This window comes from Thamnophis sirtalis, unplaced genomic scaffold (assembly GCF_051295495.1).
Source record: "Thamnophis sirtalis isolate CommonGarterSnake01/CBP01778 unplaced genomic scaffold, rThaSir2_p1.2 scaffold_12, whole genome shotgun sequence".
Taxonomy (NCBI): domain Eukaryota; kingdom Metazoa; phylum Chordata; class Lepidosauria; order Squamata; family Natricidae; genus Thamnophis; species Thamnophis sirtalis.
The window spans coordinates 3,394,110-3,409,718 of NW_028261392.1; the positions used below are offsets into that span (position 1 = coordinate 3,394,110).

A 15,609-nucleotide genomic window follows, 5' to 3' on the forward strand; every position below is an offset into this window, starting at 1 on the left:
GGTAGTCCAGTCTCTTCTTGAAAACGTCCAGTGATGGAAGTCTTACAACTTCTGAAGGCAACTTCTATTCCATTGGCTAATTGTTCTCACTGTCAGAAAATTTCTCCTTATTTCCAGGTTGAATCTCTCCTTGTTCAGTTTCCATCCATTGTTCCTTGTCTGGCCTTCAGGTGCTTTGGAGAATAGCTTGACTCCCTCCTCTCTGTAGCAGCCCCTCAAATATTGGAAGACTGTCATCATGTCTCCCTTGGTCCTTCTCTTCCCTAGACCAGCCATGCCCAGTTCCTGCAACCGTTCATATGTTTTAGCCTCCAGTCCCCTCATCATCCTGGTTGCTCTTCTCTGCACTTTCTCTAGAGTCTCAACATCTTATTTATAGCGTGGTGACCAAAGCTGGATGCAGGATTCTAGGCGTGGTCCTACTTTCTTCTTCCTCCTTTTCTTCCCTTAGAAGTCTTCTCAAGAAAAGATGTTGGATAGGATTGCATCTTGGTCTGCAACACCCCAAACTAAAAATAAAATAAAATAGAGGAAAGTTTATTTTAGGGGTGACAAAACTTATGGGCATTGCAGGAGAGATAGCAAGTGTGAAAAAGTCCAAAACAGCTGAAGTCAGGAAGAATAAATACCCAGGAGCAGGGACCAAAATCACTTAGAGATACAAGGACGAGCATCTGGTGCAAGTTGTCCTAGTAAATAAAAGCTCCTGCTGATATAATGCCTAGCTTTCTTGGAAGCCATACAGAAAGGCAATTTGTTATCGCTTTTTTGTTACTGATATTGTGGAAGAAATTGGAAATTGCCCACAGAGAGGTAATATTCCTCGAATTGTCTCATACTTGACTTCATGTTTGAGGTTTTGTGGAATCTGTGCATTAAGAATAGTAGTTTGGTTCACGCTTCATGGACCTACCTGTGGCTGGAAAGCGGTGCTTGTTGTAGCAACAAAAATGGAATATGTGCAAAAGGGAAGCTGGTTCAGCAGGTTAAAATATATATCATAATAACACAAACAAGAGCAAACAAATTTGGAGTTCAACGCTTATAGATCTGTGTAGCAATAGCAATAGCACTTAGACTTATATACCACTTTACAGTGCTTTTACAACCCTCTCTAAGTGGAATACAGAGTCAGCCTCTTGCCCCCAACAATCTGGGCTCTCATTTTACCCACCTCTGAAGGATGGAAGGCTGAGTCAACCTTGAGCCAGTCAGGATTGAACTCTTGACTGTGGGCAGAATTAGCCTGCAATAACAATAGCACTAAGACTTCTATACCGCTTCATAGTGCTTTACAGCCCTCTCTAAGCGGTTTACAGAGTCAGCCTCTTGCCCCCAACAATCTGGGTCCTCATTTTACCCACCTCAGAAAGATGGAAGGTGGAGTCAACCTTGAGCCTGGTGAGATTCAAACAGCCAATTTTCAGGCAGCTGGCAGTCAGCAGAAGTAGCCTGCAGTACTGCGCTCTATCCACTGCGCCACCACGGCTCTTTACAGATAGTCCTCGACTTACGACCACAGTTGAGCCCAAAATTTCTGCTGTTAAGCAAAACAGTTGTTAAGTGAGTTTTGTCCCATTTTTACGACTCTGCTGGCTCCATTTGTTAAGTGAGTCGCTGCAGTTATTAAGTTAGTAACACAGTTGTTAAGGGAATCCGGCTTGACTTTGCATGCCAGAAAGTCGCAAAATGGGGAAATCGCATGACAACAGGACATTGCAACAGTCGTAAGTACATGCCAGTTGCCAAGCATCTGAATTTTGATCACATGATTCTGGAGATGCTGCAACGGCGGTAGAAGTGAAAAACGTTCGTAAGCCCCCTTTTTTCAGTGATGTCGTAACTTCGAACAGTCACTCAATGGACTGTTGTAAATTGAGGTCCACCTGTTTAGGCTCTTCAAGGCACGTTTGTGTGAAAATACGTGTTTAGGCTCTTCAAGGCACGTTTGTGTGAAGATACGTGTGCAAGAAAGCTAAGGTTTCCCTTGGGTCAGGCTGAACCTCCTCCAGCACCTGCCAAACGTCTCAAGCATTGAAAAATAATCCAAAGAACCGTTTTCATTTTACCCAGATTAGGAATTTGAGCGTCATGGTGAATGGACTGGAAGTGTTCGATAAGAATAACGTCCTTGTGGTTCGCCGGGAAGTCGCCGCGCTGCGGGCTAAGTTGGAGGAGTGTGAGAAGGCTCGAAACCAGACCGTCGAACATCCCTACTTCCCACCTGGTGAGCAGTTTTTAAATTTGTTTGGAAATGGAAATGTGAGCAGCAGGGAGTGGGTGCAGGAAAGGAGGGGAGGCCTGGGTGGCTTGCTCGGGGGGAGGGGGCTAGTAAAAATCAACAAAGGATCGTTTCCTAAATCTGGGTTATGATGTCGCCCCCGCTAAACCCAACAATTCAACTGATGTTCTTCTCCAGTTTGCCCTACAAGGACTGAGAAAAAAAGAATAGTAAAGATCAGAATAGAACCGTGATGGCAAAGCTATGGCACGCATGCCACAGGTGGCAGACAGAGCATGGGGGCAGGCTGGGCGGATGTGGGAGATACGCGAGCATGTGGGGAGGGCAGGGGGAGCGTGTGTGTGTGTGTGTGTGTGTGTGTGTGTGCAATGCCCCCTTGTGGTCCATTTTTGGTCCCAGGAGGCTGCAGGGAATGGGGCTCAGGGGGGTGTAGCGGGGGGAAAGGGGGGCAGGGAGTTATGCATGCATGCACGGGGGGCAAGGTACATGTGGGGGTGATACACACGTATTGCATTATGGGTGGGGGCACGTGTGCGTTTGCACTATTGGCATGCGGCGACAAAAAAGTTAGCCATCACTGGAATAGAATAACAGAGTTGTAAGGGATCTTGAAGGTCCAACCCCCTACACAATAGCAATAGCAGTTAGACTTATATACCGCTTCCTAGGGCTTTCAGCCCTCTCTAAGCGGTTTACAGAGTCAGCATATCGCCCCCAACAACAATCCGGGTCCTCATTTTACCCACCTCGGAAGGATGGAAGGCTGAGTCAACCCTGAGCCGGTGAGATTTGAACAGCCGAACTGCAGAACTGCAGTCAGCTGAAGTAGCCTGAAGTGTTGCATTTAACCACTGCGCCACCTTGGCTCTCTCAAGCAGGATATCCTATACCATTTCAGATAGATAGTTGTCCAATCTCTTCTTGAAAACCTTTAGTGATGGAGCACCCACAACTTCTGAAGGCAATCCATTCCACTGGTTCATTGTTCTCACTGTCAGGGAATTTCTCCTTAGTTCTAGGTTGCTTCTCTCCTTGATTAGTTTCCACCCATTGCTTCTTGTCCTGCCCTCAGGTGCTTTGGAGAATAGCTTGACTCCCTCTTCTTTGTGGCAACCCCTGAGATATTGGAAGGTTGCTATCATGTCTCCCCTAGTCCTTCTTTTCATTAAGCTAGATGTCCCTGATCAATAGATTTGATTGAACAGAGTCTCCTCCAGTCTGTCTACTTTTTGGCATGTTAAAATCCAGAGTTTGGTGCCAACATAGTCCTTGGTTATATTGACTGGCAACGGACAAGGTGTTTGCAAGTGGTGAGATTAAAATTGTCTACGGGGGGAGGGCGATATAAATGGAATTAATAAATTAATAAGCACTCAAGAAATAAAACGCAACCAAATCCAAAGGGCAGATTAGAACCAAGAAAAAGAACGAAACTGACATGTCCATTACATCAGAAAATAATCTGGCATAAAAAGCCGATTTAGAAAGGCTGAATAAACGAATGCAGCCAGCGCAAAATTGAAACATTCCATTTCTCCCGGCCTGAAAATTTTGAAGTTATATATGGGGCTCCTGACACTAATAGCTATTGACAGGCCATTTCCTTTATGAATTTGTTTCATCTGCTTTTAAAGCTATTAAAGTCAGCCATTATTCCTTCTTTTTTTGGAAGCAAATACTGTAATTCACGTACAGGCTGGGTGATAAAGTAGCTCCTTTTGTCTTTCCCCAATCAACAACCATTTAGCAACATTGGGTGACCCGCGATGTGTCTATTATGACAAAAGAATAATAAAAAGAAGCCTTCGTCTATTTCCCCCCCCACCCCGGATGGGATGCATAAATTTATACCTCTCTATCAAGTTGCCTCTTCAGATGCATTGTTTTTTTTCCCCCTCTTAGCTTAAAAGCGCCACTGGTTATAACCCTGGGGAATTGTTCCAAATTATTCCTCATTTTGATGGTCCTTTTATGCATCACTTAACGCAGTGGTTCCCAAACTTGACAACTTTAAAACTTGGCAACTTTAAGCTCTGCTGGCTGGAGAATTCTGGGAATTGAAGTCCACAAGTCTTAAAGTTGCCAAGTTTGGGAACCACTGTCTTAACGCATCTTCTCCAACTCTGGTTAAGATTGGTGCAGAGTTCTTAGCGTGTAACACGCGGTAATCCACAAGCTGAAAAACTCTCTATTTGGCAGTTTTGCACCAATGTATGTTCAATACGTGTGAAGTTAGCTACATGAGGGAGATAACTCATTGACCAATTGATTGTAACCCACCAAGTTCCTGTTGACGTTTAGGGGCAATGGGGATAGATTTTATCCAGATCTATTTCTATCGATTTTATCCAGATACGGCCTAGCTTTTCAGCTCTTCCAAAAGTTGAGAAGGATACATTTGCAGAATTGATTCCTGTTATCGCAACTAGGAGATAAATGAATCTATGGAGATTCTCAGCCAGGGTTGTCCCGAAGGTGCTTTTTTTCAAGAGGCAACTGGAATTTCTTGGCTTTCTTCGTAGATGTTTTGCTTCTCATCCAAGAAGATTCTTCAGCTCTGACTGAATGGTGGAGAATGGAAAGAGTACTAATGACCACAGGGCTGTGAGGAATTTAAATCCTTCCATTCCCCACCATCCAGTCAGAGCTGAAGAAGCTTCTTAGATGAGAAGTGAAATGTCTTCAAATGAAAAACCAGAAAGTCCAGTTACCTCTTGAAAAACACACACACACACAGACACCTGGGAGATAGTGCTCTTTCTCTTCCTGTTCATAATTCTGAGAGTAAACCACATCGTGGGCTACATCTGGCCGTAGGCCTTGAGTTTGGCACCCCTGTTCTAGTGGATTAGGTGGATGTGACTGACAAGAGATGGTCCCTCAGATAACTTGGTCCCAAGTCATGAAGACCTTTAAAGTTGACAACCAGATTATCAATTTGCTGACTCTGTAAACCGCTTAGAGAGGGCTGAAAGCCCTATGAAGTGGTATATGTCTAACTGCTATTGCTATTGCTAATTGGGTCAGTGCCTTTTGTGTTGCTGTCACGCCAGGACATATGGAGAACATATTAACTCAACATTGGAGAAGGGACAATTTGGCCTCACAAATTCCTGGCTTCCCCTCTGCCTATTCTTTGATCTAGATCAGTGTTTCTCAACCTTGGCAACTTGAAGATGTCCGGACTTCAACTCCCAGAATTCCCCAGCCAGCGAATGCTGGCTGGGGAATTCTGGGAGTTGAAGTCCGGGCATCTTCAAGTTGCCAAGGTTGAGAAACACTGATCTAGATAGTTAATGAGTATTTTAAATATCTTTGGAGGAAAGTCCTTATTATATTTGTGGGGTTTTCGGTGTTCTCTGAGCTTGGCTATTTTGTTCTAGATGTTTCATTACCCAACTAATCAGTCACCAATGCTAGACGTTTTTAGCACTAGTGATGTTACCCAGTTGGCCAATGAAATGTCTGCAAGAAAACGACCAAGTTCAGAGACACCAAGGACCAAGTCTCATTATCCAACCAATCAGTCATCAATGCTAGAAGCTTTTAGCACTGATGATGTTACCCAGTTGGGTAATGAAACATCTGCAAGAAAACTATCAAGCTCAGAGAGCAGCAAGGATCCCACAATTCACTTCTGAGCTACCAACATCCTCTTCTCTAGGTCCTAGCCTTCCAATGACCCATAATTGACTCTATAATTCATTGGAGATGGACTTTATGGGGGTGCAGAGCAACTGGTCACTCCTATCGATCTTTGTTGAACATCTCAAAGAGCCATATGCTTATCCCAAAGGTGCTTTCTCAAGAGGCAACTGGACTTTCTTTTTCTTTGAAGATGTTTTACTTCTCATCCAAGGAGCTTCTTCAGCTCTGAGAAGCTTCTTCAGCTTCTTGGATGAGAAGCGAAAGGTCTTCAGAGAAAAACCAGAAAGTCTAATTGCTTCCTGAAAAAAAGCATCTTTGGGACAACCATGATCTGAAGGACTGGGAATCTCTGTAGACATTTAGCAATATATTTACTTTTCACCAAAGAAATGGATCCTGGAAGAAAGTGGGGCCAGTTGTTGATGTTGATGTTGATTTTATTTATATGCCACCCTTTTCCCCCGAAGGGGACTCAGGGCGGCTCACAATTCAAATCAGGGAAGGGGGTACAGACAAAAAATAAAACAAAACATAACAATGCATAATTTAAAAACACACAACAATCATACCATTCGAGACGGGGGCAACAGCTCTTTAGCCCCAGGCCTGTCGGAACAGCCAGGTTTTAAGGGCTTTGCGGAAGGCCTGGAGGGTGGTGAGGGTTCGAATCTCCACGGGGAGTTCGTTCCAGAGGGTCGGAGCAGCCACAGAGAAGGCTCTCCTCCGGATAGTCGCCAGTCGACACTGGCCGGCAGATGGAATTCGGAGGAGGCCTAATCTGTGGGATCTAATCGGTCTAGTGGAGGTGATTGGCAGCAGGCGGTCTCTCAAGTACCCAGGTCCAATACCATGAAGTTGAAATAATTTTAGTAAAAAAGCTCACACAATCCCAAGAGCCAGCTCTGGAAGATATATTAGCTTCCGCATGAGAAGTAAATCATGTATGTCTTCCATCCACCTTCTCTGCAACCACCGTCTTTATTATTTATATATTTTATTAGATTTATACGTCTACCCGTCTCCGATGCTTGACTCTGGGTGGCTAACAATATTAGGAATAATAAAAACATAAAAACACACACACAGCAGACAGGGAAAAAAATTATAAAACCATCGATCCCTCGGCACAAGTAAGATGAAGGCTTCGTCACATAACTGTCTCCCAGTGTTGTCCAAAGATGTGTCCAAAGACATCTCTGTGGTATTGTGGCCGGCATGACTAAATGCCGAAGGCGCACGGAACGCTGTTCCCTTCCCACCAAAGGTGGTTCCTATTTTTCTACTTTTTAACGTGCTTTCGAACTGCTAGGTTGGCAGAAGCTGGGACAAGTAACAAGAGCTCACTTTGTTACGCGGTGCTCGGGATTCGAACCGCTGAACTGCCGACCTTTCTGATCAACAAGCTCAGCATCTTAGCCACTGACACTAGACATACCCAGTTCCTGCAACTGTTCTTCATGTGTTTTAGCTTCTCCAGTTCCTTAATCAACTTTCTTGCTCTTCTCTGCACTCTTTCTAGAGTCTCCACATCTTTTTTTACAAGGTGGCGCAGTGGTTAAATGCAGCACTGCAGGCTACTGCTAGATCAGCAGGTCAGTGGTTCAAATCTCACCGGCTCAGGGTTGACTCAGCCTTCCATCCTTCCGAGGTGGGTAAAATGAGGACCCAGATTGTTGGGGGCAATATGCTGACTCTCTGTAAACCGCTTAGAGAGGCCTGAAAGGCCTATGAAGCGGTATATAAGTCTACTGCTATTATTGCTATTTTTTACTTCTTCGAATTGTTCTGCGCCCTGGCTGGTGTGAGGTTTGATGGTCTCCAGCCATTGTGTTCTGGCTGGTTGATTGTCTCTCTTCTGCTCTTCTCTGCACTGTTTGTAGCACCTCAACATCATTTTAAAACAGTGGCGACCAAAACTGGACGCATGCTATTCCAAGCGTGGTCTTACCAAGGCGTATGATGTGAACCGAATCCTAAGTTTATTCCCTTATGCGAACTCTTTTGAAGGAATTGCTTGATGAAGGAATACGTGTCTCTAGAAACCCAAAAGCCACATGCCACATTTTTTTCTCTCCAAGGACCTTCAGATATTTCCCTAGCAGAAAAAAAGAGAAAAGAAATATTGGGGAGGGGAGTAGAGACCCTTTCCTTTTTTTTCAAACGCAGCTTTAAACTACCTGCTTTCTAGGTGATTGTTTTGTTTTCTCTTTGAAAGATGACAAACCTTTTGCCTCCTGGGTCAAAAGTGTGTAGGGGGGGGGAAAAAAAGACGACACATATGCACACAAAATGCAGACGCGCCATCTCTAAAGGCTGAGAAAAGGACACTTCTTTCTTTCAAAGAACGGCTAAGAAGTTTTTCAAAAAAAACATTTCAAAGCCATCGTTGGAGTTCTTGTGAAGGGTGACAGCATGTCAGAGGAGAATCTCTATAACTTCTCAAACATCCCCTCCTGTCTTAAAATCCTTCAAATTTAACGTTACGAAACAGTTAGTCTGGGAGGAAGGTAGCAATTTATCGCCACGATTGTCCAGAATGTCGTACAACTTTTGTAAGAAGTTGCAATGCTCAAATTGAACTATAGAACCATTTTTTCCCCCTAGAAGATTCATAGAAGCAGATGAATGCTTCAGGGCACCAAAGACTATAAACAGCAGAATGCTAAACATCTAAATACTTAAGCCTAAGTAATTAGATTATAAACTATGTTATGAATAAAATACCACACACCAAGTGCTAAACGAATAATACTCACTAATATCACATCTATAAACTTGCACTCATCCGAGAAAACAGGAAAAAAACAACAACATAGAAAGCATAAAAAGGTATTGAGTATGAAATGAAAAGAAGGATTAGGGGTGACATAGATAGCAGTCTTCCAGTATTTAAGGTCGGACAGGGTTCAAGCTATTCTCCAAAGCACCAGATTCCATGGCAAGAAGCAACGGATGGAAATTAATCAAGGAGAGAAGCAACTTAGAAATTTCCTGACCCTTAGAACAATTAATCAGTGGAACGATTTGTCTCCAGACGTTATGGTTGATCCATCACTGGTGGTTTTTCAAGAAGAGATGGAACAGCCATTTGTCTGGAATGGTAGCGGGTCTCCTGCTTGAGCAGGGGGTTGGACTAGATGACCTCCAAGGTCCCTTCCAACTCTCTTATTCTCTATATGAGACCCTAAAATTAGAAGAATATTTTTCTGGGTAAAGCAATGGCAGTTGAAAGAAAGGCTGTGACTCTCTTAGTGGCAAAAAGCCATTAAGATTGTCCTAATAACACGGGGGACTTCTATTAGCAAGCCAACTTATGACGGTGGGTCACAGGTCACTGTAGAAAGGACGTATAAGGAACACCCTGAGGCTCTCCATGCCAGAAGAGCAGGTTCCTGCTGCAAATGGGGACTTTGTTATACCTGTCCCCCCCCCCAAAAAAAAATAATTGTAGAGGGAAGGACATAAACCTGGGCTTGACCCAAAGCTCTAACTTATGTTGGGCAGATAATCCTGAAGAGGCAATGAAGGCTTTCCGATTTATATCATGCTAATAAAGACGATAGAGGGACATGGTGGCTCAGTGGCTAAGACGCTGAGCTTGTTGATCAGAAAGGTTGGCAGTTCAGCGGTTCGAATCCCTAGTGCTGTGCAATGGAGTGAGCTCCCGTGACTTGTCCCAGCTTCTGCCAGCCTAGCAGTTCGAAAGCAGGTAAAAAATGCAAGTAGAAAAATAGGGACCACTTTGGTGGGAAGGGAACAGCGTTCTGTGGGCCTTTGGCATTGAGTCATGCCGGCCACATGACCACAGAGACGTCTTCGGACAGCGCTGGCTCTTCGGCTTTGAAATGGAGATGAGCACCGCCCACTAGAGTCGGGAACGACTAGCGCAGATGTGCGAGGGGAAGCTTTACCTTTAATAAAGACGATCTAGTTCCCCTCTATTCTGCCTGGGGAGCCACGATGAACACCTGCAGTTCAATCGTGACTCTTTCTAACACCACGCCAGGAGAGTTGAATCCAAGATGACCTAGATAATTTTGAACCTGAACCTTTTTGAAAATAGGGGAGCTGCGGGGGGTGGGGGGGAGTCATCCAGCTGGACTATGAGATGCCGTAAAAGAGAAGCCCGTATTAATGTCCCATATACAGGGTGGATTTCAGGCGGATGAGTTGTATTCGAAAATTGGTCTGGCAAAGGTTTCGTATGCCTTTTGTAGGTGAATTCTGTTTTCTTCCCCTTTCTGAATTGAGATATCTGCAGATTCCGGGGGATAAAAATAAATAAATAAAGGAGAAGCAGAAGGCTTTGTTAGACTTATTAATAACACATGAAAATGCTTCCCTGCGCGGGGAGGGATTTTGCATAGATAGATTCTCTCTTTGTGAAGGGTTTGTTTATCTGTTTGCAGCCAGAACCTCATGCAGGCAGGGAAGATATTTTTTTCTTCCCGGTAATGGTGATGAGGTGAGCTTTGCGCTGATTTTAGCAAACAGATTTTCTGCCTCCCACCCTCCTACCCACCCACCCACTGGCTTCTTCTAGTTTGATAATCAGTGCATATATGCAAACTCCATTTTCCCCCCCCCCCTCCCCTTATTTACAGCTGATTGGATACAATAAATTAAAGGAGACACCCGACCATATTGTCCGTTTTTCTATCCTGGAACCAGACAGTTGCAGCCAAATGTTCAGAGTGCGCCCCCCCCCCCTTCCCACGCTTTCTACTCTGTTGTTAAGAAAATCCTTTTTGCTAAATTTCCTCTCTTGGGGAATCGGAGGGAGAAAAGGTTGCACCTGGCTGCTTTGCATTCTAAGGAGCAGCTCCGAATCCTCTCCATTTTGCATTTCCTCTTTGAACAGGTGAGCACATAGTTAAGTACCTTCTCCAAATAGCCGTAAACCTGCTCCCCTGCCAGCTGATTTCTTTTGGCTACCATTGGCTTTAAGGCTCCTGGAAGTTTTATTATTTCTGAACCATGCTGAGCCTTTATGCTTCGTCCTAGTTCCAAGGCATTGCTTGCCTTCTTCTTCTTTCTTTTCTTGACAATTCGGCGGCGGGCGCAAAAAAAAAAAGGGTGCCAGGTCACCCAGGTCACCCCAGGTGCTATCTAAGCTGATAAATCTAATGAGAATATGTGAAGCTGATGACTGCGGCAGAGGTATAACCATTGTGAGAGATAGCCAAGCTGTTGTGGAGCTGGCAGCAGATTCGGACAGTGAGGAGGTTGGGAGGAAGATGGGCCAGTCCTGGAGTCTGGGGAAGGCTCTGATGAGGCCTCTGTGTCGGAGGCAGAGAGGGAGCCAGAGCCGTATGCCACTTATCAGCTGCCTTCAGAGTCAGACGTCAGTGGGGCAGAAGAACAGGTGGAGCCTATTCCCAAAGTGTGCATGCACAGAGTTGCCAGATGAAGGGAACAGCTAAGGAACAAGGGTTGACTTGTGAGTAAGGCCACAGGTGGCAATAGCAATAGCAGTAGACTTATATACACAGGTGGACGGTGAATGGCCCCTCCCATAGGGAATAAAAGCGGAGCGAAAGGGGAGTGGAGCTGGCAGGAGAGTCAGACAGTGAAGAGGTTGGGGAGGAAGATGGGCCAGTCCTGGAGTCTGAGGAAGACTCTGAGGAGGGCTCTGCATCAGAGGCACAGAGGGCGTCAGGGCCTTATGACAGTTATCAGCTGCCTTCGGAGTTGAACATCAGTGGGGCAGAAGAACAGCGGGAGCCTGTTCCCAGTGTGCTCAAGCGCAGAGTGGCTAGATGAAGGGAAGAGCTAAAGAACAGGGGTCGACTTGGGAGAAAGGCCACAGGTGGACGGTGAATGGCCCCTCCCATAGGGAATAAAAGAGGAGCAAAAGGGGAGTGGAGTTTGCAGGAGGCGATTAGTTCATTCTTGCATTCTTGCCAAGTGCTGAAAGGCATCTGAAAGATATCGGCCTGCCCACTCTCCAAGCCTGATCAAGGTCGGTAATTGTGGACTATCTTGAAAGACGGTGGGGGAGGAAAGGCTTTGCTGGAGAGGAATTCACCGTAAATTAAATAAAAGGGGATTATCAGGAGGAGGACTCGGCTTCGTGCTGCTGAGGAAGCCTGGGTCAGAACAATAAGCTTCTCCCGTGGCTCTCTCCCATCGAGGGGATTAGTTCAGTTTGCAGTCATGTTGAAGCCAAACAGGTCCTTCTCTCCTTTGTACCTGCTCGATGCTCACTCAGGGAGCAAAACAGTCTTTGGCAGATGCCAAATTACATTTGCTTTCTGCAGTATCTTTTGGCCATTCCTTGACACTTCCATCTGTTTCACTAAGGCAGCTCCACAAGGCAGTAACAACCTTTGCCATGAGAACGGATGATTGTCACCATTCCGACATCAAAGTTTTCCCTGCTTTCGTTCTTAATGGTCATTGGTTTCTAGGCTCCTACACAGCGGTGCATCTGTGGGTCCTTTCGGAAGTAGAGGTGCTATTAAATCAATATTCTACAGGTTGTGGTTCAGCCACTCACTCATGTTAGAATAGAATAGAACAGTGTTTCTCAACCTTGGCAACTTGAAGATGTCCGGACTTCAACTCCCAGAATTCCCCAGCCAGCATTCGCTGGCTGGGGAATTCTGGGAGTTGAAGTCCGGACATCTTCAAGTTGCCAAGGTTGAGAAACACTGGAATAGAATAACAGAGTTGGAAGGGAACTTAGAGGTCTTCTAGTCCAACCCCCTGCCTAGAGAGGAAACTCTATACCGTTCCAGACAAATGACTATCCAACATCTTCTTTAAAACTTCCAGTCTTGGAGCATTTACGACTTCTGGAGGCAAGTTGTTCCACTGATTAATGGTTCTCACTGTCAGGAAATTTCTCCTCAGTTCTAAGTTGCTTCTCTCCTTGAGTAGTTTCCACCCATTGCTTCTTGTCCTGCCCTTAGGTGCCTTGGAAAATAGTTTGACTCATTCTTCTTTGCAACCCCTGAGATATTGGAAGACTGCTATCATGTTTCCCCTAACTCTTCTTTACATTAAACTAGACATACCCAATTCCTGCAACTGTTCTTCATATGTTTTGGCCTCCAGTCCCCTAATCCTCTTTGTTGCTTTTCTCTGCACTCTTTCTAGAGTCTCCACATCTTTTTTTACATTGTGGTGACCAAAACTGGATGCCGTATTCCAAGTGTGGCCTTACCAATCTGACTCTTTGCAATCCTATGGACCATAGTATGCCTCTCCTCCACTGTCTTCTAGAGTTTGCCCAAAATCATATGCATTGTGTTGGTGATACTATCTAGCCCTCTCATCCTCTCTTGTCCCCTTCTCCTTTGGCCCTCCATCTTTCCTGAGATCTGGATGTTTTCCATGGAGTCCTCTCATCTCCTTTGGTGGCCAGTGGAGGACAGGTCTCCCACTGTCCTCCACTGCCTCCTGGAGTTTGACCATTGCATTGAGGACACCATCTAACCATCTCATCCTCTGCCATATCCTTCTCCTTTGGCTTTCCATCTTTCCCAACATCAGGGGCTTCTCCAAGGATACCTCTCTTCTCATTTGGTGGCCAGTGTTATGCTATGCCTATAAAAACCATTCACACTGCCAGGCGTTCGATCCTGACCAGCTCAAGGTTGACTCAGCCTTCCGTCCTTTTGGAGTCAGTAAAAGGAGGACCCAGATTGTTGGGGGCAATGTGCTGACTCTGTAAACCACTGAGAGAGTGCTATAAAGTGGCATATAATTCTCAGCGATATTTCTATTGCTATTGCTGTCTTGGTGTTCTCCAAAATATGAGTCCTGCTTATCTTTTTCTTCATATCTGCTCTGGGTTAACCAGGCATGAAAACATGGGAAGTGAAGTCTACATATTTAAGGAACATCATTGATTTATGCCACGGAGGTTCATTCTTGGTTATTGACCCTCGTGTGTGAAACTTTCCCAATATTTCTCTGTCAGCATTCAAGCTATCTTGAATTTGGATTTTGAGCTGCAGCAGGGTGGACATCAACACAATGGTTACAGTGCACAGAAAATTAAAGATTGAAAGGAAGTGAGAAATGTTGACATTTATTTAGTTGTTTATTTAATTTGTCAAATATGTATGAGATAACAGGTAGACATGAGCACATGAAATGAGTACAAATAGATGGGGACAGTAGGACAGAGATGTTAGGCACGCTGGTGTGCTTATGCACTCCCCCTTTACGGACCTCTTAGGAATGGGGTGTGGTCCACGGTAGATAATTTAAGGTTGAAGCTGTGGGGGGTTTGAGGATGTAACAACGGAGTCAGGTAGAGCATTCCAGGCGTTGACCACTCTGTTGCTGAAGTCGTATTTCCTGCAATCGAGTTTGGAGCGGTTTCCCTTGAGTTTGTATCTATTGTTTGCCTGTGTATTATTGTGGCTGAAGCTGAAGTAGTCATTAACAGGTAGGATGTTGTAGCAGACAATTTTGTGTACTATGCTTAGGTCTGACCCTAGGTTGTGTAGTTCTGTTGCAGCAGATTGAGGTTTGTAATCTACTTACGAAAGACCAGGACTTGAGACCACGAAGGTGCGAGAGAAACAGGTTTATTTGATGCATCGAGTTCAGCGTGCTACCACACCAAAATCTGAACTGCCTGGGCTCTGCCCAGGATGCTACTTTTATGCCGAGTTCCATACTATGTATTCTCAAGGCGTTTCCATACACGAGACAAGCATGACATTTCGAAAAGCAGAAGTTCATTTGGAATGTTACAGTGAAGTACATAGGAGAAATACAAAAAAGAGAAGTTCCTATTTCGTCTTAAGCTGTCAGCAGTTTTTACCTCTGTTCTATCTCTCACCCACGCCTGGCTTCCTGTGCCCCTCCTTTACAGGGTCTTGCCACACTGTTCAGCTCTATTTTTAATACTTATGAGGAAGTTGGAGAGAAAGTTCACTCCAGCTAAAAGTCAACTTTGGAACTCCAGAGCACTAGAATGAAAAGCCAAGCTAATATGAATTTATAAGGTCCATTCTATTAAGACCACCTAACCTGGCCAGCCACTGGTGGGTTTACCTGTGCACCCCCTCCTGCATCAGTTCCAGGTTGTCCAAGCCCCAAATTTCAAGTCTGGTGGCCTAAGGGACCCTATTGTGAGCAGAAGAGTGGGGAACTCTTCTCGTGAAATACCTGTGGACACGCTCAATCATATTAATGTCCGATACACAGTGTAGATTCCAGGCAGAAGAGCTGTATTCGAAGATTGGTCTGGCAAAGGTTTTGTATGCCCTTTGTAGCAGTGCAGTGCTACCGGAGAAGAAGTTTCGCAAAATGAGCTTAATAATTCATGTCATAAGCGTTTGTCTATTTCCTGTTTGAATTGGTGCTTTTATTGCATTCCTCAACCTGAAGTTCCAGTTCATCAGGCTTACATTAAACACAATTAATTATCATACGAACTTTGAAACCTGTACAGGAAATGGTTGTTTCCCTTGACGAGCCTACTGTTTTTCCACTTAAGGTAAAGGCCATTTCCTAAAGTATTTATTATTTCTGTTAATGAAAGGAAAGTCTAAATTCGGTGTTAAAACTTACACTTACGCCTGATACTAAATCAAATAAATTTATCACTTTAATCATTCATGGATTACTCCATAAATTTAAAAAAAAAAATCAGGCAGAAGTGTTTCGGTGTGAGATCACTTTTAAAAGAAAGAATTCTTGTTACTTTAATGTAATAAAAATCTCATGGCTAAATAGATGATTTTTTTTTTTAAATT

General features: G+C 44.5%; 1 protein-coding gene across 1 annotated transcript in view; it reads left to right on the top strand.

The window, feature by feature from the left end:
- The window catches only part of OLFM4 (olfactomedin 4), a 43,202-nt gene that overhangs the window by 21,005 nt on the left and 6,588 nt on the right, over nt 1–15,609 (top strand). The window contains exon 5 of the mRNA XM_087726860.1: nt 2,074–2,227. Coding sequence (XP_087582986.1) covers nt 2,074–2,227 — 154 coding nt within the window. The remainder of the gene's footprint in view (nt 1–2,073; nt 2,228–15,609) is intronic.